Consider the following 10,240-nt stretch of genomic DNA (forward strand, 5'->3'; position numbering starts at 1 on the left):
TCCTGAAGAAGGGCTTATGCCCGAAACGTCGATTCTCCTGCTCCTTGGTTGCTGCCTGACCTGCTGCGCTTTTTCAGCAACACATTTTTCAGCTCTGATCTCCAGCATCTGCAGTCCTCACTTTTTCCCTGGTGATAGACTGGGAGAAGGGCGAATCGGACTGGTGATCGACTGGGAGAAGGGCAAACCAGACTGGTGACAGACTGGGAGAAGGTCAAACCGGACTGGTGACAGACTGGGAGAAGGGTGAGCTGGACTGGTGATAGACTGGGCGAAGGATGAATCAGATTGGTGATAGACTGGAGCTGAAAAATGTGTTGCTGGAAAAGCGAAGCAGGTCAGGCAGCATCCAAGGAGCAGGTGAATCGATGTTTCGGGCACAAGCCCTTCTTCAGGAATGAGGAAGATGTGCCAAGCAGGCTAAGATAAAAGGTAGGGAGGAGGGACTTGGGGGCCTATTGCATTCGGATGAATGGGACTGGTGATAGACTGGGAGAAGGGCAAATCAGACTGGTGATAGACTGGTCGAAGGGCAAATCCGACTGGTGAAAGACTGGGCGAAGGGTGAGCAGGACTGGTGAAAGACTGGGAGAACGGTGAGCCGGACTGGTGATAGACTGGGAGAAGGGTGAACCGGACTGGTGATAGACTGGAAGAAGGCTGAGCTGGACTGGTGAGAGACTGGGAGAAGGCTGAGCTGGACTGGTGATAGACTGGGAGAAGGGTGAATCAGACTGGGAGAAGGGCAATCCTGTCTGGTGGCAGACTGGGCGAAGGGCGAATCGGACTGGTGATAGACTGGGAGAAGGGTGAGCTGGACTGGTGATAGACTGGGAGAAGGGTGAGCTGGACTGGTGATAGACTGGGAGAAGGGTGAGCTGGACTGGTGATAGACTGGCTGAAGGGCAAACCGGACTGGTGATAGACTGGGAGAAGGGTGAGCTGGACTGGTGATAGACTGGGAGAAGGGTGAGCTGGACTGCTGATAGACTGGGCGAAGGATGAATCAGACTGGTGATAGACTGGAGCTGAAAAATGTGTTGCTGGAAAAGCGAAGCAGGTCAGGCAGCATCCAAGGAACAGGAGAATTGATGTTTCGGGCACAAGCCTTTCTTCAGGAATGAGGAAGGTGTGCCAAGCAGGCTGAGATAAAAGGTAGGGAGGATGGACTTGGGGGAGGGGCGTTGGGAATGCGATAGGCCGCCAAGTCCCTCCTCCCTACCTTTTATCTTAGCCTGCTTGGCACACCTTCCTCATTCCTGAAGAAGGGCTTATGCCTGAAACGTCGATTCTCCAGCTCCTTGGATGCTGCCTGACCTGCTGAGCTTTTCCAGCAACACATTTTTCAGCTCTGATCTCCAGCATCTGCAGTCCTCACTTTTTCTCTGGTGATAGACTGGGAAAAGGGTGAGCTGGACTGGTGCTAGACTGCACGAAGGGTGAGCCAGATTGGTGACAGACTGGGCGAAGGATGAATCAGAGTGGTGATAGACTGGAGCTGAAAAAATTGCTGGAAAAGCGCAGCAGGTCAGGCAGTATTAAGGAGCAGAAGAATCGATGTTTCGGGCACAAGCCCTTCTTCAGGAATGAGGAAGGTGTGCCAAGCAGGCTAAGATAAAAGGTAGGGAGGAGGGACTTGGGGGCCTATCGCATTCCCAACGCCCCTCCCCCAAGTCCCTCCTCCCTACCTTCTCCGGCTCCTTGGATGCTGCCTGACCTGCTGCGCTTTTCCAGCAACACATTTTTCAGCTCTGCAGTCCTCACTTTTTCCCTGGTGATAGACTGGGAAAAGGATGAACTGGACTGGTGCTAGACTGGGAGAAGGGTGAGCTGGATTGGTGCTAGACTGGGAGAAGGGTGAGCTGGATTGGTGATAGACTGGGAGAAGGGTGAGCTGGATTGGTAATAGACTGGGAGAAGGGTGAGCTGGACTGGTGCTAGACTGGGAGAAGGGTGAGCTGGATTGATGATAGACTGGGAGAAGGGTGAGCTGGATTGGTGATAGATTGGGCAAAGGGCGAATCGGACTGGTGACAGACTGGGTGAACATCAGAATGTGATTGCCTTGACCAGCAACTATTGTTTCTCTGTGACCTTTTTGGTTGAGTTTATTATTGATCAAGCTGTAGTGTACAGTGAATATTGACCATCTCTTGCTCACTTACTTTCTGTTTTATCCCCAGGAAATCATCGTAAGGACAATGTTTGCAAACCCTGCCCCACGGGCACCTTTTCCAATGTACCAGGTGCTAAGTGCCAGCCTCATACCAAGTGAGTGGCTACCCAGGTCCCTGATTGATCAGTCCCAGCCTCCTGTTGGAGGTACAGTTTGGGATTTAGCAGAGACACCGTGATGGTGAGACTGAGGGAGAGGGGTTAGCAGGCAACAGTGGAGGCCCAGGATTCACCTTTGCTTGGTCTTTGATTTAGGTTGAAACAAGAGCTACAATTTGGCATCAGTGCTCCTTTCTTCGGCCAGTGAAAATCATTCTGCTTTGGGACCATTGGTCAGAAGGATACTGAGTGTAAGAAATAGGAGTAGGAGTAGCCATTAGATGAAACTGCTCTGCCATTCAACAAGAGATCTGCCCAAGGTCTCCTTCATGTCAGTTCATCATGGCCCTCAAGTATCTGATATACCTCCATGCTAACCTTTTCGTGTTTCGTGCAAAAGGTCACCCAGATCCCTCTGCAATTTTTTTGGGGGTCTCTCTCCATTTAACCAATAGTCTACCTTTTGAATCTGCCGACCAAAATACATGATCTCACACCTTCCTACATTAAACTCCATCTGACTAGTTTTTGCCCACCCACTCAATCGATCCACATTCCCATGCAGATTCCTCATGTCCTGGTCACTCTTCCCCCTTTTTCTTTGTATCATCAGTGTATTTGGATTGAGGCTCAAGGACTAATCCTTCTGGTGCTCTGCCATTTCCATCTTTCCAATCTGAAAAGATCCACTAACCTGAACTCTGTGACTTGTGCGGGTTACCAGTTCACAATCTATGTTGATGCATTTCTTACAATACCATGAGCTTGTATCTTGTGCAGCAACTCTTTTATGTGGCGCTTTATCGAATACCTTCTGGAAATCCAATACACCACATCCTCCAGTTCCCCTTTATCTACTTTGTTATATCCTCAAAAAAACTGAGCAAATTTGTCAAACACAATTTTCCTTTCACAAAACAATGTTGACACTATATTTGATTTTGTTAAGCTTTTTCTAAATGCCCTGCTAATTTCTTTCTTAACAATGAACTTGATCATTTTCTTAATGACGATACTAGGCTAACAGGCCTTTAGTTTCTGCTTTCTGTCTCCCTCCCTTGACCTGGTTGTCATAGAAGCAGATTTCCAATCTGCTGGAACTCTCTCTGAATTCCAGTGAGTTTTGGAATATTTTGACCAATGCTCCCACTATCCCTGCAACCACTTCCTTTAAGGCATATCTATTAAGATAGATTAACTGACAGCAACAGCTTGCTGCCAAATTTGTCAATGTTATGACATTTCAAATGTTGGGGACAATCGCTGCTCCCTCACCCTGGCGCTGCTGCACAACTTTTCCATGATTCAGGGCAGCACGGTGGCTTAGTAGTTAGCACTGCTGCCTCACAGCACCAGGAACCCGGGTTCGATTCTTCCCTCAAGTGACTGTCTGTGTGGAGTCTGCACATTCTCCCCGTGTCTGTGTGGGTTTCCTCCCACATTCGAAAGATGTGCACATTAGGTGGATTGGCCATGCTAAATTGTGATGTTAGATGGTTTATGGGAAATGCAGGGTTATGGGATTAGGGGTGGTATGCTCTTCAAAGGCTCTGTGTGGACATGATGGACCAAATGGCCTACTCCTGCACTATCGGGATTCTATAATCCTATATTTCAGTAGGTCACAGATGTGTCACCTATTGGCTCCGTCCAGCTTTCAAACTGCAACACTGACTCAGAGCCTTGTTTCGTTAGAATGACAGAAATATTCGCATTCCAGGAAATCAGTCTCCATTGGTCCAGCTATTTTTACTGACTTTGCTTTCTCATCTGTTCTTTCTCCAGCTGCTCCCTGTTAAATAAGCATTTAGTGAAAGGAGGTACAACGTCTGAAGATGCTGTCTGTGGCCAAGTAATAACCAGCACCATAGCAACCAGCATCCTCACCATCTTCACCCTGCAGCCTATTGACGAGAAACTGAATCTGACAACTGTATCCACTGCAGTCACAACACCTAAAGGAAACAGTGAGTCAATTTAACCCGAACGATTTCTCCTTTGTTTGCCCAGACAAACCCAATTATAATTGCCCCTACCTCCACCTTTTTACTAATAGACAAACTTGTAAATATGTAAGCTCAGGTGAAGGTGCCATCAGGTGAAGAAAGGCTGAACGTCTGAGGCTGACTACATCAATGAAACATTCCCCTGCACTACAGCCACTGGAAACCAGTTTGGCAGAGACCAAGATGTAAATAGCATTAAATGGAGCACCTGCACAAAACAGCAAATATTCAGAACACCAGGGGTGCCCTGAGAAACATACTCCCTCTCACTGTGTAAAGTCAAGAACTATAATAAATGAGATGGAACTCTGAGACGGGCCACAGGGTTTAAAAAAATCTATAAAGGTAGATGGTGCTTATCCCAGGGAGATTGAGGAACAGGATTTGTGAGACTATCATTAGAGGACAATCACTGGATCCTGGCTGCTTTTCGCTGGAGGAGAAGGTGTGATCTCCTGCTCCCATTTTCTGCCTTGTGCTCTTACATTCGGGCTTAAAAGAGAATTAGCAAGCGACAGAGAGAAAGTTAGAGGCTCAGCCTTTCTTATAGACAGCTCTGCTCTTTCACTCCCTCTTACACACTGTCTTTGCTCTCTTTTGAATTGTCATTCTTTCTCTCTGTCTGGAGTCTCCTCCCTGATTCGCTCATCTTATTTTTCGACCGCTCCTCCTTTCAAGATGCTCTTAAAACCTTCCTAATCTTCCATGGCATGGTATCCACTTCTGATTGATTCCATTATTAGGAAATATCTGGGATGGTTTACTACATTACAGGTGCCATTTAAATGCAGATTATTGTAAGTCATGCTGTGATCTGATATCTGTTTTGTGATCCTCCCAGGACAGATGGTCGATTTGTTTTTGGCGATTGGGTTAATTCTTGCGTTCCTACTGATCCTCATTGTTTCAAGTTTGCTGTTCAGACGCAAGGAATATTTCAAAAGCTTGTTTTTATCCAACAAAACTAAAGGTGAGAATTTTCCGGTGCTGTCTAATGGTCTCTGTTTGCTTTGTTCCCTTTTTATCTGTCCTGCAATCTGAATTCCTCAATTATAGAGTCACACAGCACGGAGACAAGCACTTCAGTCCAACCAGTCCATGTCGATCATAATCCCAAACTAATCTAATCTCATTTACCTGCGCTTGGCTCATCTCCATCCAAATATTTACTATTCATGTACTTATCCAAATGTCTTTTCAAAGTTAGAACTGTACCCAAATCCACCACTTTCTCTGGATGTTCAATCCAAACACAAACCATTCTCTCTGTTTTAAAAAAAAGAAATTGCCCCTTATGTCTTTTTAAAATCTTTCTCCCCTCATCTTAAAAATATGCCCCTAGTCTTGAAAATCCCCACCCTCGGGAAAAAGATACCCGCCATTTGTCTTACTGAAACCTTCATTATTTTCTAAACTTCTATAAGGTCACCCCTCAACCTCCCACGGTCCAGTCAGAAATGGTCCCAGCCTATCCTGCCTCTCCTTATAACTCAAACTCTCAATTCCCAGCAAGATCTTTTCTGAACCCTTTCCAGTTAATAATATCCTTCCTACAACAGGGAGACCAGAACTGGACAACAGTACTCCAGAAGGAGCCTCACCAACATCTTGTACAGGGGTAAAAACAATGACTGCAGATGCTGGAAACCAGATTCTGGATTAGTGGTGCTGGAAGAGCACAGCAGTTCAGGCAGCATCCGAGGAGCAGTAAAATCATCGTTTCGGGCAAAAGCCCTTCACATCTTGTACAACCTCAATATAACATCCCAACTCCTATATCAAAGGTCTGAGCAATGAAGTTATCCTCCAATTCTTTTTCTTCAATGTGCCTCTGGAGTCCATATTCCCATTTCCTTCATATGTTCATTCCACCTTCTGCTCCTGTCTGAATCTGGCCCCCTTTACTTGTTTGATGTTGAAAGCTCGACAGTAGGTGATGGTGTTGGAGCAAACATTTTCACCACTAACTGGAGTCACTTTCTGTCTGTCTTTCAGGCCCCGTCTATATTGTGACCCCTTACCGTATATACCTGGGCATGGAGACCGGCAACAGTGCCAATGCTGATCAAGAAGATCCCATCATTCAACATCCCGAATCCCACATTCATTTTCCACAGCAGGAGTCAGTGAAGTCGCAGAATACAGGAGAGAGTCACATTTACCCAGTGGAGGAGGAGGGGAAACTGTTCCGGGACCCCGTGCCTGCTGCTGACTATTAGGAAACAAACTGAGCTGAACTGCCGTTGACAGACAAATAAAAGGAATATTGGAAACGTTGTTAAACTTGGAGTGGTGTTTCCGGTGGGAACGTGATGCTTGGACTAATCCAGCAGGCATGGCCATCCTTTTCCAATAGTTTCTAATATCGGACAGAATGCAGCTCCTTTCTATGTTGGATTGATGTCTCAGTGCTGACTGGGAGACTCAATGTTTTTCCTTTGTGACCTGTTTTCCTGGAATCTGATTTTTTTTTCAAAGAATCTTTATTTCCTGCTGTGTGTTAGATTGACCCTCAGAGCTGGGTTTAACTGGCTGAGAGGCTGGATTTCAGAGTTTTCTTTGAGATTAGCTGCAAGCTGACCTGCAAGTGCAGAGTCATGGGTTCTTCGTCAGAGTCCAAGCCCCTAGAGCTCACTAACTATAGCTGAATGTTGGGAGACCGTTTGTACAGATACAACAGAAAAGGATTAGGTGAGTCGCCGAGAATCAGTGTCTGAATCGGTGAATAATGGGGATGGAATTTGAGTTCTTTGACCCGAGTAGCACTTAGGGTAACAGCTGAACCAATGATGAGCATGTGGTGAGTTCACCCTTACTGTCACACCACATTAGAGCTGAGAGGCAATGTATAGATAGATAGATTGGGACAGTGATTCCATGAAATATCAACACCATTTCTCTTGCACTGAAGCAAACTTCACAGGTAAGAATTTGCTAATGTTTGGGTACCTGGTGGTGGAACACTCAGCAACAGTTCATTTTATTCTTTTATGAGATGTGGACATCACTGGTAAGGTCTATGTTTGTTCCCTATTCCTAATTGCTCTTGAATGGAGTTGCTAACCCATCCATTTTTAAATAGCCATGAGACACAGGAAAGGGTGTGGGGGAAGCTGGAACAGATTCATCTCTAGGTCATTTCAGGAAGCAATTAAAAGTCAACCACTTCAGGTCTGGAGCTGCATGTAAGTCAGACTGGATAGGGTTTGGCAGATTCCTGTTCCTGAAGGACATTAGTGTACCAGATACCATTTTGCGAAAAAGAATAATGGTTTAATGGTCACCATTGCTGAGGCAAGCTTTTAATTCCTGATTTTATTAGTTGAATTTAAATTCCATCATTCACAGTTTACGAATATCAATCTGAGCTGTGAGGTGACAATCTGCTCCGTTGATCAAGTTATCAAATCCAGACATCACTGCCCTGCTTCTACCGTCATGGGTGAGCCAGGATGGTAGTGCCAGTCTGTGTCAAGTTGTGTCCGTGCCAACTGAAAACACCTTCCCTCAATCCAGTTTCTCTTCCTTCATGCTACATGTTGTCAATACCATCAAAATAAGATGTTTTTTCTAACAGGGTTCAGTGGACACTGCCCTTGTCACTGACTCTTGTCCTTCAAGCCTGGTCCTTGGATTTCAAGTTTGGTAAATGGGCACAGGTACTGGACTTTTGGAAAGGTGCTGACTGACTCGGCCTTGGGATTGTGGATAGGGTGTGGGTAGAAAGGCTGGATGCCTGTAGGCTGAGAGTATGCTTTGTGCAGTGAGTGAGGCCAATGATTGGCTAAGTTCACCATTGCTAAATCATTAAGCTTATGGCTCCTGTATTGTTGCTTTTGGGGTTTGTTTTTTTTTCCCCTCATGTAGCATGATAACTGCAGACCTGCATTGGTCAGGGTGTCTGTTTCTGTTGCCTCCATTGTTGGATTGTGAACCTGTCTGTGTAAGAGCCTTACTATGACATTTCATATTATCACTTGTAACATAGAGAAATGGAACTGTGATCATCACCAATAAACTGCTGGATCATTATAGTAAATGAGCTGCCTCCAAATACCATAACCTGTATTATAGAGTTATACACTATGGGAACAGACCCTTTGGTCCAATTCATCTGCACCAATCAGACATTCCAGTCTGACCTAGTCCCATTTGCCAGCATTTGTTCTATATCCTCTGAACCCTTCTTATTCATGTACCCATGCAGATATCTTTTAAATGTTGTAATTGTACCAGCCTCCACCACTTCCTCTGGCAGTTTGTTCCATTCACTCTTTGCATGAAAAATGCTCAAGAATATGTGAAGAGAATTAAATTATCTTCCTGTAAAACTTTGAAAGTGATTGGGGACCAGGATGGAGAGAGGGCACTGGCTGTAAAACTGAATGGGGAAGATTTTTGTTCATTTTTGTGCTGGTGAAATACTGAAGGAAGCCAGTAGGAGGAACTTGTGTTCCATTCAAATAGTCTGATCGTGAATCAGGATGGGAACTGTGAAACTCCTTCTGAACTGCTGCACTGCACACTACCTGTACTGACTTAGTACAGGGTTAGATACAAAGTAAAGCTCCATCTATACTGTCACACAAAATACTCCTAGGGAAGGCACAGCAGATGTTAAATACAAAGCAAAACTCCTTCCACTCTACACTGTCCTGCCAATCACTTTCAGGGAAAGCATAGCATGGATTAATTTGAAAAAACTCCTTCTACACAGCCCCATCACTCACACAGAGTAAATAATAAAGCCCCTTCTACACACCTAAGATAGGTAGAATGTGGACTGCTTGTAAAATAAGGCTCTCCCCTCTTCACTGTCTCAATTACAAACTAATTTAATTCATATGACACCTTTAATATAGTAAACCAGCCCCAGACATTAATCATTCTCCAAACAAAATTTGGCTCTGAACCAAAGAGCTTTAGGAATGAAATTTCATAACTTACAATCGAGGCAGCTGAAACTTGGCAGCTAACGCTACGGTGATCCAAATTACAATTGCACAAGAGGTCAGCATTGGAGGAGTTGGGCAATCTTGGGAGGTTGTGAGGTTGCAGGAGCTTATAGAGGAAATGAGGAGCACAGTTTTGAAAAGAAGATGGAAATCATAGAGTCATACGGCATGGAAAGAGACCCTTTGTTCCAACCAGTCCATGCTGACCATAATCCCAAACTAAACTAGTCCCACCTACCTGCACTTGGCCCACATCCCTTTAAACATTTCTTATTTATTTACTTATCCAAATCTCTTTAAACTTTGTAACTGTATCTGTATCCACCAATTCATTTGGAAGTTAATTCCACACACAAACCACTCTCTGTGTAAAAACAAAAGTTGCCTCTCATGTCTTAGTTAAATCTTTCTCCTCTCATCTTAAAAGTATGCCCCCTCATCTTGAAATCTCCCACGCTAGGGGAAAGTCAGCTGCCATTCACGCCTCATGATTTTAAAAGACCAATATTCTTCCATCAAAAGCTGTGCAACATTTGTGGTTTTTAACATCAGAATTGATAGCAATAGAAAGTACCACTCAGTCCATTTCCATTGTACACGCTAAGCAAAGATCACTTGACAATGAAAATCAGACCAATCTTCAGATGCTTTGGTTCTTTAATATAATGGCTTGTGTCAAATTGAATGATACAGAATTTTGGTTCATTTGCAGAAGAGGTGATCTCAGCAAATTAATAGTAGAATAGTGAATTACAAGGATTGTTTCATGGATGAGAAACTGTAATTTATGAAGAGAGATTGAAGAGATTGAAACTGCTTTCCTTGGAGAAGTGAAGGTTGAGAGGAGATTTTACAGAGGTTTTCAAAATCACGAGGGGTCCTGACAGAATAACTAGATGAACAGAAACAATTCTCACTCAGAATCAAGAACCAATGGGCACAGATTTGGTGTTTTTCGAAAAAGAAGCAAGCACAAGGCAAAAAAGAAATTATTTTGCAGATGGC

The 10,240-nt window shown here is 44.6% G+C and overlaps 1 protein-coding gene across 4 annotated transcripts in view; it reads left to right on the forward strand.

Moving 5' to 3' along the window:
• Positions 1 to 8,379, forward strand: part of LOC122540140 (tumor necrosis factor receptor superfamily member 1B-like) — a 37,333-nt gene extending 28,954 nt beyond the window's left edge. For 2 of the 4 annotated variants that reach the window (XM_043675446.1, XM_043675445.1), the window contains exons 5-8: positions 2,184 to 2,271; positions 4,060 to 4,241; positions 5,122 to 5,250; positions 6,276 to 8,378. In XM_043675446.1, the coding sequence (XP_043531381.1) occupies positions 2,184 to 2,271; positions 4,060 to 4,241; positions 5,122 to 5,250; positions 6,276 to 6,499 (623 nt within the window). In that variant the 3' untranslated portion in view covers positions 6,500 to 8,378. Of the gene's footprint in view, positions 1 to 2,183; positions 2,272 to 4,059; positions 4,242 to 5,121; positions 5,251 to 6,275 lie in introns of all 4 variants that reach the window. The other 2 variants (XM_043675443.1, XM_043675447.1) reach the window with 2 other exon arrangements.
• Positions 8,380 to 10,240: the final 1,861 nt, after the last annotated feature.

Source organism: Chiloscyllium plagiosum, chromosome 34 (genome assembly GCF_004010195.1).
Source record: "Chiloscyllium plagiosum isolate BGI_BamShark_2017 chromosome 34, ASM401019v2, whole genome shotgun sequence".
In the NCBI taxonomy this organism is placed as follows: domain Eukaryota; kingdom Metazoa; phylum Chordata; class Chondrichthyes; order Orectolobiformes; family Hemiscylliidae; genus Chiloscyllium; species Chiloscyllium plagiosum.